General features: G+C 45.5%; 1 protein-coding gene across 6 annotated transcripts in view; it reads left to right on the top strand.

Annotated features, from left to right (window-relative positions):
* LOC126355846 (proton channel OtopLc-like) overlaps positions 1 to 18,549 on the top strand; it is a 510,363-nt gene that overhangs the window by 398,537 nt on the left and 93,277 nt on the right. For all 6 annotated transcript variants that reach the window (XM_050006307.1, XM_050006306.1, XM_050006310.1 and 3 more), the window contains one exon: positions 8,881 to 9,081. In XM_050006307.1, coding sequence (XP_049862264.1) covers positions 8,881 to 9,081 — 201 coding nt within the window. The remainder of the gene's footprint in view (positions 1 to 8,880; positions 9,082 to 18,549) is intronic.

Genomic DNA, 18,549 nt, shown 5'->3' with positions numbered 1-18,549 from the left:
AACGCAGCCGTAGGGGACCCCACGGCAGCCACTCACAGGCCGAACAGAGGCAAGCCTTGTGATCCTACGTTTGCCCCTCCACTGCGTATGAAAGCCACGACTGTGGCGTGTCCCTTCCGGTGCAGCCCGTTTTGTCACACACAGATCTCTTTTTCCGGCGAGCAACAGCTCGAATTCTATGTGGGTGGCGTCTGACTTCACGTTTTAAGGAGCAGTTAGACACGTTCACTCGAGCATGACCTGATGTGGCAAGCGTCAATGGAGTAATACTTTCCTGGTTATTCTTGTCCAGTCTTTACGAAGACAGTGCAGAAAGAGGTGTTCGGATACCTACATTAGTACAATGAAATTTTCACTGAAGAGCTTGGCAGAGCGTTTAGCGAACCACTCTATTTCTCTACCCCTCCACTCTCGAATAGCAGCCCCCTCCCGCCGAAGGTTCGAGTCCTCCCATGGGCGTGTGTGTGTGTGTGTGTGTGTGTGTGTGTGTGTGTGTTGTTCTTAGCATAAGTGAGTTTAAGTAGTGTGTAAGTATAGGGACCGATGACCTCAGCAGTTTGGTCCCTTAGGAATTCACATGCATTTGAACATTTCGAATAACAGATCGGAGAAACGGACACGTAGAACATTGCGTGCGAGATCTGATTTCTCCTATGTTATTACGATGATCATTTCTCTCTGTGTGGATGGGAATCAACAAACTAGTTCGGCATTCGGACAGAGGACTGAATTTCGTCAGAAGTTCTTGCAGCAATGAAAAAAAAGTTTTGTTTCGATTGTACCCACTAAACTCATGTATCGTGTCCTTGACATTCTCTCCCATATTTTGCATAAATACGAAACTATTGTCGATTTCCCCCCGTCAATCGTTTCTGGTAAGGATCTCATACTGCATCGCAGTACTCCAGAAGAGGACGGTCAAGCGTACTGTGGACAGCCTCTTCATCAGATTTGTTGCATCTTCTGCGTGTTCTGCCAATGAAAAGCAGTTTTTGTTTCACCTTTCCCACAACATTGTCTACGTGATGGTTCTTATTTAAGTTGTTCGCAATTTTACTCCCTAGGTGTTTAGTTCCATCCACAACTTCTAAATTTGTGTGCTTTATCGTGTAACCGAAATTTAAAAGATTCATTTTAGTATTCATGTAGAGGGCCTTAGACTCTAAAAATAAACTTCCGCGCTTCACACCATACAGATATCTTGTATAATTCATCTTTCAATTAGTTTTGGTCTTCTGATGACTTTACAACACAAACGACAGCATCGTCCGCAAATGAGGTCTTCTCGAATTGTCTCCTAAATCGGCTATGTAGGTTAGAAACAACAGAGGGCGATTCCTCGGGAATACTACACATCATTTCTGTTTCACTCGATCACGTGCCGTCACTTACTAGGAACTGTGACCTTCTTGACAGGTAATCACGAATCCCGTCGCACAACTAAGACGATACGCCATGGACGTAGGTCTGACAAGATATCACTTGTGAGGATCGGTGTCAAGAGTCTCCCGAAACCCTAGAAATATGGAATCATTTAGCATCCCCTGACATCACTCATTAGTTCTTTTGAATAAACACCGAGTTCTGTTTCGTAAGAAACAACGTGCTCTGAATTCGTGCCGAGGCTCAATAGATAGTTTTCTTCGAAGTATTTCATGATTTGGAACGCAATATATGTGCAAAAATACCGCAAGCCGCCGCTTGCTTTACTCATTAATATATCTGCGACGGTTCAATCCCGTCTCCGGCCATCCTGATTTAGGTTTTCCGTGATTTCCCTAAACCGCTTCAGGCAAATGCCGGGATGGTTCCTTTGAAAGGACACGGCCGATTTCCTTCCCAATCCTTCCCTAACCCGGGCTTGCGCTCCGTCTCTAATGACCTCGTTGTCGACGGGACGTTAAACACTAATCACCACCACCACCACCACCACCACCACCATATCTGCGAGTGATGCTGAACGTTATGATTTTTACATAAAGAAATGTGTAGTCTTCTCAATAACCTTCAAATTGTGAGTTATATCGTTATTTTTGTACTTGTGAAATAAGTGAATTTACTCATGGCACTTTTGTTTCCTATGTCTGCGGCCACTTTCAGATCTCAAATTAATAATAAAAGAAACTAATTTAATAAGGTTGATCCTTGAGCTGCTGTTGTATTCACGTGTTACCACACAAAAAAGGTGAATAGTTGAGGTAGTGTGAATGAGAACTGTGCCGTATATAAGCTTACAAAGACAATGACAAGATTTTATTCGCCCTTTTATAACAAAGTGCTGCTAAAAAAAAAAAAACCATGCACTGCGCAACAGAATGAGAGGATCACTTTTCGAAAACCCGTAATTCTTTCCCATTGTGACACACAAGTTAACAATCTGTCTCAAAGAAGCCTAACCTTATGCTGTAATGGTGCAAAAGTGTGGCACCCTGCGACGTCACTCCTCTGACCCCCCCCCCCCCCCCCCCCGCCCTCCCCCGGGCTCGTCGCCGACGGTTCAAGCAGTCGATATGTGCGGAAAAAAGGTCAGAGCTCAGTATTTCATGTGATGAGAAAATGTGTTAGTGTCCCACTGGCATCAGATTTCACCACAGCTCTGCTCAGCACCGCCGTGGATGTACTGCCCCACGGGAAGGTCGTCGTACCCTGTCTTACATCTCGCCCCCTTCCTTTGATGCCTCTACGATAGAACGGCGACGGATCTGAGGCAATGGAGGTCCACGGCGACGCCCACCGTTGAAATCACGCGGTTTTTCTGAGAGTGGCCGTGGAAAACGTTTCAAACGCGCCGCCGCTCAGAAAAGAGACGAGAAGGCTTCAGAGGGTGGCAAGAATGGGGGCAATGCAACCACCGCCTTTTCTTGGGGCGTTAATTGCCTCTCATTTTGCGGTCGGAAACGACAGTTAGGAGTGTGATAAGCAACAGGAAGACATTCTCGACAATCTTTGATACTGATATCTTCCTGACGCTTCATCCGTCTCTAAGGACCTCGTGGGCTACCAGCCCCATCGAACGCTATCTCACCGCTTGGGAATGCAGTGCAGCTGCATGTCATCCACTGGTGTACACGGTGGAACCACATGGGACAGTTCAATACCATTCCACGAAATCTGAACGTGATTCGAAGAAGAAAAGGTTCTCAAGCTTTTTCCAGTGGTCCTGTTTCACACCCTGTTATGGAGTGATCGCGGAGGGATGCGACATTGACACATGCAATAATAAAGCAGCAAAGGGTCGTTCTAAGGTCCCCCAGTTTGGCAACGCCCTCGGTCTTATACCCCCTGCCCCAAGATCATTGAGAATTTTAAAAATACGCTTTACATTTAAAGGAAGGCAACTGGCAGCAGAGGCGTATCAAGTGGTTGCCTACCTGCAGGCAACTAGCACTATTTCAAAGGCTTTCTCAGTAAAGGCGCATTTTAAAAAATCTCGATATATGAAGATGGGTGCCATCGAGGGTTTTTCCGAACTGCGACGTCTCAGAGAGTACCTCTGGCACTTTATTCATGCATGTAACACTGTTACAGCCCTCTGTTATCATGTCACAGCAGTATGTGAAACAGAAGTACTGAAAAAGCATAAGACCCCTTTGCTGCTTTGGATCAAGTTCAGATTTCGTCAAAACGTTTTGAACAGACCCTAGTGGTTCAATCCTGTAAAGCAGAGAATAAACTGCTGCTGCACTGCGCTCCAAAGGGGTCTAGTATTCGGGAGGACTACGGTTCAATCCCGCGTCCGGCCATCCTTATTTAGGTTTTCCGTGATTAACCTAAATCGCGCCAGGCAAATGCCGGGATGGTCCCTTTGAAAGGGCTCCCCTGACTTACTTCCCCATCCTTCTCTAAACCCATGAGACCACTGACCTCGGCGGCCGGAGTGGCCTAGCGGTTTTAGGCACTTCAGTCTGGAACCGCGCGACCGCTACGGTCGCAGGTTCGAATCCTGCCTCGGGCATGGATGTGTGTGATATCCTTAGGTTGGTTAGGTTTAAATAGTTCCAAGTTCTAGGGGACTGATGACCTCAGATGTTAAGACCCCTAGTGCTCAGAGCCATTTGAACCATTTTTTGAACCACTGACCTCACTGTTTGGTCTCTTCCCCGAAACAACCCAAACCAACCGCTCAAAGGGGTGAGCTCTCATTTAATCCTACGATGTCCTCAAAGAAAGGTTGAAACGTCATGGAGATGTCAGCTGAGTGGAAGGCTGTTCAAAACGTCTTCCTCGCTCATCACACTGCTAACTGTCGTTTTCGACCGCAAAAAGGGGGAATCAAAGTGCCAAGAAAAGGGGATGGTTTCATTGACGGCCTTTATGCCTCCCTCTGAGGCTTTTCCGTGTCGATTCTGAACAGTACTGTGTCTGAAAGAAATTCCTTTGTGAGTCGTAAGAAAATCGTGTGATTTCAATGCTGGGTGTAGCAGGTCGGACCTCCATCCAAGATGCGACAAAAGAAGGGCTGAAATGTGGGTAAGTGGGAGAATGACGACCTTCTTATCGTGTGGCACATCCACTGCGTCGTTGGGCAGATTTGTGCTGAAATTTGGTGCTAATGTGATACTATAAATCCAACTTACACCAAGGCTAAATATGAATTACAGGAAGACAATAGTAATATATAAACAACACATCGAACAGAAAATTTTGCAAGTTGATAATAACGCTGTAGGACCAATTATTGCGATTCGTGCTTCGGGCAGTAGATGGTAACGGGTGGACAGGTTTGTGATTTTGATAGAAACTACGCAGCTTGACAAAAACCAAACAAAAAAATGAGAGAATTACCTAGAAGGAGAGGAGGAAATAATTGAAACAACGCGGATTGAGAGTGTATATAATGGTGTCTCTGTGATTACAAACTAGTGCTGAAGTTGTAAAGAAGTTGGCAGTTTTAGCCCACTTAGGAGTATAACGGTGCTCTCCCTCTCGCCTGGATGCATGCCCAGACGGAATTGCGCAGGGTGTCATAAACCCGTTTTATCCTTTCCTGAGGGAAGCTGATGCACAGGTGCTGTAACAGGTCCTTGATATCCTGGATACTGCCAGTGGGGCAGAGTTCACGTCAGAGATTGTCTCACATATGTTCAGTCTGGAGAAAATGTATCGAAATACACTGATGCGCCCAACCAATGCAACTCACGTAGTGGTGTGAACAAACCAGTCCTAAACACATCTACACCAGCTGTTACGTTCGAATGCTACAGGGGCTGCTGTTACCAGCGAATCGGCACAAAGGACATTTACGATAGGTCCGCGCGCACGCCGTATAATAGCTTTTTACAAATCTGCTCACTTCAGAAAAATATTTATTTACTACTTGAGAAACCGGAATCGGAGAAAAAATGGTTAGTACACACAATGAATGGGAGAGTGTTTGTGTACTCTTTTTACAGATACGCTGAAAAATTGCTGTTTCTGCGACATTGTTGTCGTAGATGGACGAAATAGTTTCAGTTCAGTGATTGACGCAACGGAGTTCAACGTTTATTCACATCCGAACACAGTCCGGGAAACGTTTAAATACGATATCACAGACTCACCAGTAAGACACCAATCTGCGTCCATTGTACACGCGAAAACTGTCAGAGTTCGTCAAATCAATACAATAGACACATTAATGTAAACGATTTATCCGTGTCTTTACGCACGAAAACCAACACCCCAGCCACGCCGCCACGTCAGATATCAGCGTCTCTTCTTCGTTGACGCCATACCACTCGATTGTTCAGTTTCTAAGTCGAAAACAGGTACTTACGTGGTATTGGCACGTACGTACAGATACACTGAAATTTATTTTAATATTTGGATGTATTTACATGTATTGTTAAACATAATGAAGGAAACAAGATCATAAAGGAAAAAAATATTTACGGGCTCCCTACAGCTCGACCCTTAGATCTGTAATGTCATGTTGAGCACTAATGAAGAGTCATAATCGGGTAGAAGGTAGTCGGCTGATTTTTATGTTGTTAAATTACTGCTATGTATACCGAGGATTACAGTTACAATGAATGTATCTAAGTACAGATCTCATCCCCAAACAGTACCTCATTAGGATGGTCAGCCGTATAATTAACGCCTACAGCAATAACATCCTCATTGTGATTCGTCACCTCATTCACTTTCATTGGAAAGAAACATTACCTCACGAACTACTTTTCCATTATTTCGTGGATTGCATACACACCTTTGCACTGTGTACGTACATTAACCGACCGAACGCAGTGGAGCAGTGTTGTATGAATTAGCGACAGATGTTTCACACACACTTCTACCCTCTAAGATGCAAGTTTTTGTGGTTTTTCTATATCAACCGTTCTGTATTGTTAGCCTTTTTGATAAATCTTATTCAGGAACACCTGATTGAAATGAAACTGACGTCATCTGGCATTTTGGGTTGGAGCAACCACGAGTGTGGAGGTACAATCCTTAAGATTGGGGAGGTTTTCTTTTTTCATACCTATTGGCAACTTCCCCTCAGTGTCTGCGTATGATGCGTGTACTTCGAATGTGGTGTGTACAGAATTTTCATGTTATGTTTGTAATATTGACACATCGCCTCTCATCGAGAGCTCGATATTCCCATTCGGTGGATGAAATACCTTTAAGTGTTATATACCTTCAGTTAATCAGATGCTATGGACACATGTGGAATTTAGTCCAGAACACAGATGCAAACCTCGGTGGTAACTAGCAAACCTCCAGATTCTACTCTAACGCCTGCCAGCAACTTTCTACATTTATTTTTTCACTATCAGCATTTCAACCACCTACTGCACTGGCGTGGGTTATAAAGTTCGGCATGGTAGGTAGCTACTGTTGGGTGGACAAAGTATTTCATGGAAACTGCGCTGATAAGCCAAATCGTTATGCCTCTCCAGCTTAACAGGCTGTTGGCCCTTCTTTGGAACACAGTAGACCAGCGATTCCATAGAGCGTAGATTCAATAAGCCCTCGATAGGGTTCCAGAGGTAAGGTGACTCCATATGTCTATGGAGTGGTCGCGCACGCCCCGTAAATGATGAGCCAGTAGCTTGTGGACATGGAGTTAGCTCCCGCCAGCGTCCTGGATGTCTCCCATCAGATTCCGCACAGGTGAACTTAGTGACCACGTTATCACCGTCACACATCTCAGACCATGATTTTGACCTTGTGAGAAGGACAGTTATCCTGCTGGAATATGCCACTGCCATCAGAGAAGACATCAATCATGAAAGGATGCAGCTGGTTTGCAATACTGTTCACATAAGGTGAAGAGTTCTCGGGCTTCCACCTGGGTGGCGGTGTCTTGCGACGTTTCGGCGAGTGACATACTCTTCATCATCTGGCGAAGTCTTTCGCATTCACATTTACTGTTCACAAAGTCCACAGCTGTCATAGTGTCTTAGATTTCTGACTCAGACCTCATGACCATCGATATGGCAACACGAAACGCGGTTCACTTCACCAAGCGATACGTTGTCATCAATCCAGGGTCCAGTCTTGCTGGTTCAAAGAGTACTGGAGTTGCAACTGGAGATGTCACGGGTCAGCGTGGGAACACAGGGGTTTGTCTGACAATGTGTGTGGAATGGTTTGCTCTGAAACACTTCCGACTGCGCCATAATTATACTCTGTCAGTCACTTATATCAGCGTAATTCCTCATTTGCTGCTCGTATAGTTACTAGAGTGTTTGCCATTCATCCCTTCTGGACTTTCATACTTTCATTATCTAACAACCCTACCACAACAAAGGTCAAAAATTAATTATGATTGTGATGTTGCTCACCCTGCTAAATACTGCATTTTCGTGCAACAACAAAGTTGAATTATGTGGCAGGTGTCATTAGAGCACAGTTAATAGTCATTTCATGAAATAATGGATAAACTAGGCACTCATCTTTTCGTGTTTCCCACGCTGGTCTCGTTGTGAACTCATGGCTCGATCGTCGAAAAATCTAGGTGGTGGTGATTCAAAGCTCGGGTGCAAAGAGGCCGAGGTGTTATTCTGCGCCGGCCATGGTGGTCTAGCGGTTCAGGCGCTCAGTCCGGAACCACGGGACTGCTACGGGCGCAGGTTCGAATCCTGCCTCGGGCATGGATGTGTGTGATGTCCTTAGGTTAGTTAGGTTTAAGTAGTTCTAAGTTCTAGGGGACTGATGACCACAGATGTTAAGTCCCATAGTGCTCAGAGCCATTTTTGTTTTGTTATTCTGTAGTATTCAAAAGTTTTATAGATGTGTTTCACAAACCATTCTTGAAGATTAAACCTTTGAAAGTTAGGACAACGGTGATGTAAAAAAGTAATCAGCACTCCGAATTTAACTTACACTTCTTTTTTATTGCTTTTGTTGCAATATCACGCAAGTCATTCCAAAACATCACTTCACATTATAAAACACACTTGAAAATATCTTGCTCACTGTTAAAGTTCACATTTTATAAACTGACTACAATTTTCGTCTTTCCAACATGACGTCCAAGTCTTGACTGTCTAATAACCACTTACGCGCCCAAAAATCAGAGTTACAAGTACGACAAAGATCATAGTGACAAAAGAAATAATACACATAAGAATAATATCATTGCAATATAAACATATCGATGTATCAAAGTACCTCTACATTAATCAAATCAAATCTGAATGTTGTCTCAGAATTATGGCAATTACTTTACAGAAACACAGTAGAATATTGCTGGTCTCGAGAGGTTGAGGTGGGGTGCCGTAATGGTTACGTAATTAAAGTACCATTACAATTACCGCGGTGCAACACCACCGTAGGCATTTGGTCTCAGAGTGAGCGGCGCTCATAAATTTTGGCTCGTCAGTGTGTTTGCAGACGTTAAGTTGCCGGTTGTTTTCCTTTTTGCTGAGCGCGGTGTGTGGGTGTGCCCGGCAGAGCGGACGCAGACGCAGAGCTCGGTGTCGGTGGACTCGGGGTCGGAGGAGAGCGGCGACACGCGCCAACACACGGACACCGAGCTGAGCACGGCGGCGGGCAGCCAGGGCCGGGGCCGCTCGGCCACGCCGCTGCGCCAGCAGGCGGCGCATCTGCCGCAGCACCACTACGGCTCCTTCTACCTGCGCATGGGCGCCGTCGGTGAGTCACCCGCCGCTGCCTACTGCACAGCCACACACCACACCTGCCTCAGCAGGTGTATGTCCCTCAGCTTGGCCGCTGTTGGTGAATCACCCCTACTACTTATCCTACCGACAATCATTCTTCCCACGCACTATTCGCGAGTGGGACAGGGTTGGGGGGATAGTGGTACCGAAAGTTCCCTCCACCACACACCACTTTGTGGGCTGCTGAGTATGATGTAGATGCAGATGATGCAGCATCACTATGCCTCCTGCTTACGTGCAGATGGGTGTCGTCAGTGAGGCGGCTATTACTCCATACTATAGAGGTACGTCTCTCACCACTATGGCTCTTTCTACGTGCAAACGGTTGCCATCAGTGAGGTACTTACTGCTCCCTGACACGTAGGCTCATCTCCTACAGCAACACTACGGCTCTTTCTACCTGCGCATGGGAGCTATCAGTCAGTGACCCACCATTCTCAAGTATACAGGGTGGTCCACTGAGCGTTACCGGGCCAAATATCTCACGAAATAAGCGTGAAACGAAAAAACTACAAAGAACGAAACTCACCTAGCTTGAAGGGCGAAACCACATGGCGCTATGGTTGGCCCGCTAGATGGGGCTGCCGTAGATCAAACGGATATCAACTGCATTTTTTAAAATAGGAACCCCCATTTTTATTACATATTCGTGTAGTACGTAAAGAAATATAAATGTTTTAGTTGGGACACTTTTTTCGGTTTGTGATAGATGACGCTGCAATAGTCACAAACGTATAAGTACATTGCATCACGTAACATTCTGCCAGTGCAGACGGTATATCCTTCGTGATACATTACCCGTGTTAAAATGGACAATTTACCCATTGCGGAAAAGGTCGATATCGTCTTGATGTGTGGTTATTGTGATCAAAATGCCCAACGGGCGTGTATGCTGCTCGGTATCCTAGACGACATCATCCAAGTGTCCGGACCGCTCACCTGATAGTTACTTTGTTTGAGGAAACAGGAAGTGTTCAGCCACATGTGAAACGTCAAGCACGAACTGCAACAAATGACGATGCCCAAGTAGGTGTTTTAGCTTCTGTAGCGGCTAATCCGCACATCAGTAGCACACAAATTGGGCGAGAATCGGGAATCTCAAAAACGTCGGTGTTGAGAATGCTACATCAACATCGATTGCAACCGCACCATATTTCTGTGCACCAGGAATTGGATGCTGACGACTTTGAATGTCGTGTACAGTTCTGCCACTAGGCTCAACAGAAATTACGAGACGATGACAGATTTTTTGCGACGAAGCGTCGTTCACCAAAAGCCGTAACGTAAACCGGCACAATATGCACTACTGGGCAACGGGAAATCCACGATGGCTGCGACAAGTGGAACATCAGCGACCTTGGCGGGTTAATGTATGGTGCGGCATTATGGGAGGAAGAATAATTGGCCCTCATTTTATCGATGGCAATCTAAATGGTGCAATGTATGCTGATTTCCTACGTTATGTTCTACCGATGTTACTACAAGATGTTTCTCTGCATGATAGAATGGCGATGAACTTCTAACATGGTGGATGTCCGGGACATAGCTCGCGTGCAGTTGATGCGGTATTGAATCTCATATTTCATGACAGGTGGATTGGTCGTCGAAGCACCATACCACGGCCCGCAGGTTCACCGGATCTCACGTCCCCGGATTTCTTTCTGTGGCGAAAGTTGAAGGATATTTGCTATCGTGATCCACCGACAACGCCTGACAACATGCGTCAGCGTATTGTCAATGCATGTGCAAACATAGCGGAAGGTGAACTACTCGCTGTTGAGAGGAATGTCGTTGCACGTATTGCCAAATGCATTGAGGTTGAAATGTGTATTTTAATCTTAAAAAACTACCTGTTACCAACTGTTCGTCTGAAATTGTAAATGTCTGTGACTGTTACAGCGCCATATATCACAAAGCGAAAAAAGTGGTCCAACTAAAACTTCAAGCTAGACAACATTCGTTCTTTGTAGTTTTTTCGTTTGACCCTAATTTCGTGAGATATTTGGCCCGGTGACTATCAATGGACCACCCTGTATATTTGCATCTGATGAAGCTCCCCTATGGCTCCTTTTACCTGTACATGCATGCCATCAGTGAGTAACTGTCACCTAGCATCGGCCACCCTGTAAATGTCATTCTCATAGAAATATATGGTTGCATACATGGCTGTCTGAAGCAATAGATAGTGTCACTGAGGATTACAGTTCTGGTAAACATTTTGCAATTATGCAACTATTTGAACTGTTACCAACAAGCGAAAATTTCTGCCAGACCAGTACTCAAATCCGGATTTCTTGCTTAGCCTTAACTGCTTTGGCTATCTGAGCATGCCAGCAAGACCAATACAAACTTCCATATGCCATATAGTCACAACCTTATGCTCGCACAATTTGTGTTCTGTCTTTGGCCTTGGGGATGAGCTCGGATAGCCAAGCTGGTTAAGGGAACTGCTCATGATAGTGGGAAATCTGGCTCTGAAGTCCAGTCTGGAAGAAATTTTCATCTGTCACAAACAGCTGATGTCAATGCATGATCACAGTATGGAAATCTATTCCCATAGAAGTTATTAAATTTGTAACAACAAATCGAAATTTCATGCACTTATCCTGTAAGTTGGTAAGCGTGCTAAAAACAGCGTGCAGGATGGCCTGTAGGTGGTACCATAGTGCAGATGCACACATACCGTCACAGTATCAGTATAAAGATGGCCACCCCACTTGCACCAGGGAAGAACAGCCCTCTGTTATTCGGTTTTTGCGTAGTGAAAGTGTGAAGTCCATTGAAATTCATCGACGAAGGAAGGTTTAGTACGGTGGTGCATGTTTGTCACAGCAGCAAGTCTATGAATGGAGTAGGAAGTTCACAAATGGTGTGTCTTCAGTGGAAGATGCTCCTCGTCCAGGTCAGGAGTTGTGAGTCCACAGAACATTGCAGCAGTCGAAGCCACAGTGAAGGAAAACCGCCGAGTGACACTGAATGACATTGCACCATGTTTACAGATTAGTCATGGGTCAGAACACCACATTATGCACGATGTGCTCCAGTGTCGCAAAGTGACTGCAAGGTGGGTGCCACTGCAGCTGACTCCTGAAATGAGCGAACGACGTGTTGATGCTTGTGAAGAACTTCTTCGGCGCTTTGAACGAGAAGGTGGTGATTTCCTTGCAAGCATCGTTACTGGGGACGAAACCTGGGTTTACTTGCACCAACCGGAAATAAAGAGAGCGAGCGAGGAATGGCGCCATTTCTCATCACGAAAACCAAAGGTGTTTCGAACAGAACCATCAGCAGAGAAGGTTATGCTGACTCTCTTTGGGACGAAAATGGCGTCATTTTGGAGCATTACATGGCTAGAGGGACCATTGTCACCAGTGCATCATACACAGATCTCCTAAAAAATCATCTGCGGCCTGCAATCAAATCAAAGCGACGTGGATTGCTGCCAGCAGGTGTCCTTTTGCAACATGACAATGCAAGGCCCCACACTGCCCGTACAACAGTTGCAACAATCACAGACCTGCATTTTGAGCGTCTTCCTCATCTACCTTACTCACCAGACCTTGCCCCACGTAATTTCCGTATGTTTGGACCACTGAAAGAGGCAACTGGAGGAAAGAAGTTCCGTTCTGATGAAGAGGTGCGCCACGCAGTGCATGAGTGGTTGCGCGGACTACCAAAAGAAATTTTTTCTAAAGGAATTTTTGCACTTTGTAAGCGCTGGAAGACTTGCATTGAGCTTGTGGGAGATTATGTTGAAAAGTGATACAGATTTGTACCATTTCTGCACAGTAAATAATATTGAAATAACATATTTAAGGTTTTCACTTGACCGACCCTGGTATATACGCTTACTATGTGAGCACGGCCTTGCTGCAGTGGCAACACTCGTTCCCATCAGATCACCGAAGTTAAGCGCTGTCGGGCTGGGCAAGCACTTGGAGGGTGGCCATCCAGTCTGCCGAGCGCTGATAGCAAGTGGGATGCACTCAGCCGTTGTTTGGCAAACTGAGGAGCTACTTGACTGTGAAGTAGCGGTTCTGGTGTCGTAAAATGACATACGGACTGGAGAGCGGTGTGCTGACCACATGCCCCTCAATATCCACATCCAGTGACGCCTGTGGCCTGAGGATGACACGGCGGCCGGTTGGTACCGTTGGGCCTTCCAAGTCATGTTCAAACGGAGTTTAGCTTTTTAGTTTTACTATCTGAGCAGCAACAAGAATGTTGCTAATCACTCCTTGAGTTTCCTTTGCTGGTGCTATAGAAATTTTGTTAGTGATGTACACTGTGGGCCTTTAAAATTCCAGCGCCATAAAGACGGTCTGTGGAAAACATCACATTGGGATGAAGTATACTACGTACTTGGATAGGCTAATGATTAGCTTTTTACCACAAACGCATATAGTAGGGGTAATACTATGTACAGTCTATATATAAAGGTTCATGCAGAGCGCTTCTCATTCAGAAATGAATTTTGAATGTGGTTTGTTTGCACGAAGATCATTTTATGCCTCACGTAAGAAGGAGAAGCGTCTATGAGTATGTCTCGAAATACGACAGTGACAGGACTTTGGCCTGTAGAGAAAGAGGTTTATCGCTCTTCGATATTACTGTTGATGTTGGTCAGGAGACAAAACTCAAAACCTTGCAGGATTTGGAGAATCTTAATTGGTTCAAATGGCTCTGAGCACTATGGGACTTGACATCTATGGTCATCAGTCCCCTAGATCTTAGAACAACTTAAACGTAACTAACCTAAGGACATCACACAACACCCAGCCACCACGAGGCAGAGAAAATCCCTGACCCCGCCGGGAATCGAACCCGGGCATGGAGAATCTTAATTGCTTCACGCAAACGTCACATGAGAGTACAGCCACGTCTCGTACTTTGAGTCACGGATTGGACTGGTGAGCAGGAACCACACACACACGGTATGGTGACATGTGGAGCTCCAAAGACTGTCAGCAGAGTAACGGGTTTCTCTGACACATAATCAGGTACAACCGACGACAGCACTGGGCATAACAATGGCATCACATGGTCTTTTCAGATGAGCCCCGGTTCTGCGTTCCGCATCAGAGAGGATGCTGTGCAGGCTCCAAGGATATCAAACTTTACCAGATTGTATTCGCCATCGTTATGAGGGGGAAACATCTGAGGTGATGAGGTGGGTTAGCGCTGGGTACATCACAACATCGCGTGTGGTTGGTACAGCCGTTGATTCGGAGAGCACTCGTTGTGCTTGTGATGTGCCAAGCGTGGCAGGTGTAACTTCGTGCACTCAATTTGGCACCCTGTGTACCTGCATATAGCCAACAAATTTCTGTATCCTTCCTTCTGTAAAGCAAGTGCACGATACTAAATGTTCGTTATTTCCTATCCTTCCTGGTGTTCTTTTCAATAGCCATCACTGAAATTGTAAGGTTCACACTGTCGGCTGGGAAACATAAAACAGCATGATTAGGTTTTTTTGTAGACGAACTTCGGAATATAGTGGTGATTAAATTGAAAACAATACGTAAGTAAAATTCACGGTGATAATTGTTATTGTGGAATATATTTCGTAAGCCACCCTCTACAGTTGTCATACACTGTATGAACGGTATTGTGGCCAGCACCATCAGTTTCTGCAGTACACAGCTTCCTTCACTAGCAGTTCCAGTCTAGATGAACCTCTTCAGCTGCTTGCTATCCAATAGCTGCCACGATTACGATAAGAAAGTTACGAAAGTACCACATCCATATTTTGCCATCCTGACAAAATATTCACAAAAGTTGAAATTCACATCCGTGTGTCAGTATTATGACACTGTCACTGTATGCTTGCAAGTCGTCATCAAACTTCCCTAATTAAACAGTAATATACTGATAATACTGCAAATATGTTCATAGATGCCGATCGTTACAGCTACTGCTTTCTGTCAGAAAAACGGCCTCTCTGAACAGCTCAAACCACTGGCAAGAAGGGTTGGCCGTGGTGGTCGAGCGGTTCTAGGCGCTACAGTCTGGAATCGCGTGACCACTACGGTCGCAGGTTCGAATGCTGCCTCGGGCATGGGTGTGTGTGATGTCCTTAGGTTAGTTAGGTTTAAGTAGTTCTAAGTTCTAGGGGACTGATGACCTCAGACGTTAAGTCCCATAGTGCTCAGAGTCATTTGAATCATTTGAACTGGCAAGAGGACCTGTCATTAAGGTAAATCTCTTATGTAACATACCTACATAGTACTATTTCAAGTGTCGTGTGTCTTTATTATTATGATGATAATATGTTGTGATGTGCACGCAATTGCAGCTAGTAGCAAGGAGTACAAATTGATGCCGTAATGTATTTGAGCCATTGGCGTAACCATTTTTATTCGCCAACAACATTTTATGACGTTCAGTTTCAGATATATGTTTCAGTATACGAGTTATCACGAATGTATTTATAGGCGCGTGTATTGCTTCCAATTATGGCTATCGAATTTACTACTGAGTGTGAGTTAAGCCAATGTATACAACTAGCTAGACTCAGAAAAGCATACGTCTATCATAGCTGAAGTAGCAAAAAGATTTATCCTGTTTCAAACGAAGACTAAAACGGAGGCAGAATTTAACCCCCGTATCTAAACCAGAAGTTTACCTTGGCGTCAGCAGTAAGATGCCGGCATATGTGGTTGCAGCAAGCGCCCTCTCTGGTAAAACTAGCGCACCTGCTTGCTCGTTCGATACCCAGTGTGCGCCGAGTCGAACGGCTTTGTCTAAAGACTTCCGCGTTCTCCGTTCTAAATGATACACCGCAATTACAATACGCAGGGTAATTTTCATTCAGAGCACGCCACGGCACCTCTGTACCTCTTACACTTTAAAGCATTCGACGGTGACAACAGGTGATTCAAAAAAACGGTTGGTTGTGTAACAGGGATTACATCCACTAGTATTGCCAGCTAAGAGTTCAGTACTTATCGTACATCTGGTGCGATGTTCGTGCGTGAAGCCATATAGGACGCAGGTGCTATAGGTCGTTCTGGGGGTAATAAACAACAGCATGTAGGGTTTTGTGAATTCATACTGGGTGCGGAAATGATTAACAATTCCCGTTCATACATTACTGGCCATTAAAATTGCTACACAAAGAAGAAATGCAGATGATAAACGAGTATTCATTGGACAAATATATTATACTAGAAATGACACGTGATTATACTTTAACGCAATTGGGGTGCATAGATCCTGAGAAATCTGTACCCAGAACAACCACCTCTGGCCGTAATAACAGCCTTGATACGCCTGGTCAGTGAGTCAAAAAGAACTTGAAATGCGTGTACAGGTACAGCTGCCCATGCAACTTGAACACGATACCACAGTTCAAGAGTAGTGACTGGCGTATTGTGACGAGCTAGTTGCTCGGCCACCATTGACAAGACGTTTTCCATTGGTGAGAGATCTGGAGAATGCGCTGGCCAGGGCAGCAGTCGAACATTTTCTGTGTGCAGAAAGGCCCGTACAGGACCTGCAACATGCGGTCGTGCATTATCCTGCTGTAATGTAGGGTTTCGCAGGGATCGAATGAAGGGTGGAGCCACGGTTCGTAACACATCTGAAATGTAACGTCCACTCTGCCGTCAGTGCGAGCAAGAGGTGACAAAGACGTGTAACCAATGGCTCCCCATACCATCATGCCGGGTGATACGCCAGTATGGCGATGACGAATACACGCTTCGAATGTGCGTTCACCGCGATGTCGCCAAACACACATGCGACCATCATAATGCTGCAAACAGAATCTTGACTCATCCGAAAAAATGACGTTTTCCATTCGTGCATCCGGGTTCGTCGTCGACACCATCGCAGGCGCTCCTGCTGTCATGCAGCGTCAAGAGCAACCGCAGCCGTGGTCTCCGAGCTGCTGCAAACGTCGTCGAACCGTTTGTGCAGATGGTTGTTGCTTTGCAAACGTCCTCATCGTTTGACTCAGGTTTTGAGACGTGGCTGCACGATCCGTTACAGCCGTGAGGATAAGATGCCTGTCATCTCGACTGCTAGTGATACGAGACCGTTGGGATCCAGCACGGCGTTCCGTATTACCCTCCTGAACCCACCGATTCCGTATTCTGCTAACAGCCATTGGATATCGACTAACGCGAGCAACAATGTCGCGATATGATAAACCGCAATCGCGATAGTCTACAATCCGACCTTTATCAAAGTCGGCAACGTGATGGTACGCATTTCTCCCCCTTACGCGAGACATCACAACAACGTTTCACCAGGCAACGCCGGTCAACTGCTGTTTGTGTATGAGAAATCTGTTGGAAACTTTCCTCATGTCAGCACGTAGTAGGTGTCGCCACCGGCGCCAACCTTGTGTGAATGCTCTGAAAAGCTAATCATTTGCACATCACGGCATCTTCTTCCTGTCGGTTAAATTTCGCATGTGTAGCACGTCATCTTGGTGGTATAGCAATTTTAATGGCCAGTAGTGTACTTTGTGCTCAGTGATGAGGCTACATTCCGTTTTTGTGTGAAAGTGAAACGTCACGACCTACGAATATGGGCAGCATAGTAGTCACGTACCATAGTACAGTACGGGTGACTCTCTCCGAAGCTTCATGTGTTTCTCTTCATTTACCGATAAAAGGTTTACTATTGTGACATTACTCTTGGCTTCTCCTATTTATTTTAGCTAATCAGACTTCATTTATTACAAATTATAATCAGCAGTGTGACCGGCACTCTTTCGATTTAGATCGTGTAATTTGATGCGGGCTGTATTGTGAACTAGCTGGCGAATGTTACAAACGGTATCGATTAAGTTATCGATTTGCGTTCATAGGTTCATAATTCTCTTCCGCGCAGTTACACGACTCCGCGAGAGTCATCAGCGACTCTCTTGTCTTCCGACCAGCCTCCCGTTTCAGGCGTGTCGCCCGGCTGTAACTGATGGCCTGCACTTTACTTGTGCTGTTGTGCATTACCATCTACAACCCGCACAGCTGTTTGCCTGTGTTATATTCTTTTGTCGGCACACCGGGCCCTCCACAGTCTATTGTTACTGCTCACTCCCTACACGACTGACCATCGAAAATTAATCTCCCTACAGAGATGGAAAGGTACCACTACAATGCTCTCTCAGAGACTTGAGTTCATCTGTATAGTAACAAACCTCTGATCAAAAGTATTCGCATAGTTATCAGTGGTCATTAATACGGGGTGTGTCCACTCTTCGCCTTTATGACGGTTTGAACTCTGCCGCGGACACTATCAGTTAAGAGCGAAAGTGTACTGAAGAAATGGCGGGCCCACTCTTCACCCAGAGCCGAAATCAGTGAAGGTGGTAATGTTGGACGACAGGGCCTCGAGCGAAGACGACGTTCTAAATCCATCCCGAACGTCTTCAGTTGGCTCATATGGCTCTGAGCACTATGGGACTTAACTTCTGAGGTCATCAGTCCCCTAG

This window comes from Schistocerca gregaria, chromosome 3, assembly GCF_023897955.1.
Source record: "Schistocerca gregaria isolate iqSchGreg1 chromosome 3, iqSchGreg1.2, whole genome shotgun sequence".
NCBI classification, from domain to species: Eukaryota; Metazoa; Arthropoda; class Insecta; order Orthoptera; family Acrididae; genus Schistocerca; species Schistocerca gregaria.
The sequence above is the reverse complement of the archived record's forward strand: the minus strand, read 5'-3'. Positions and strand labels throughout refer to the sequence as shown.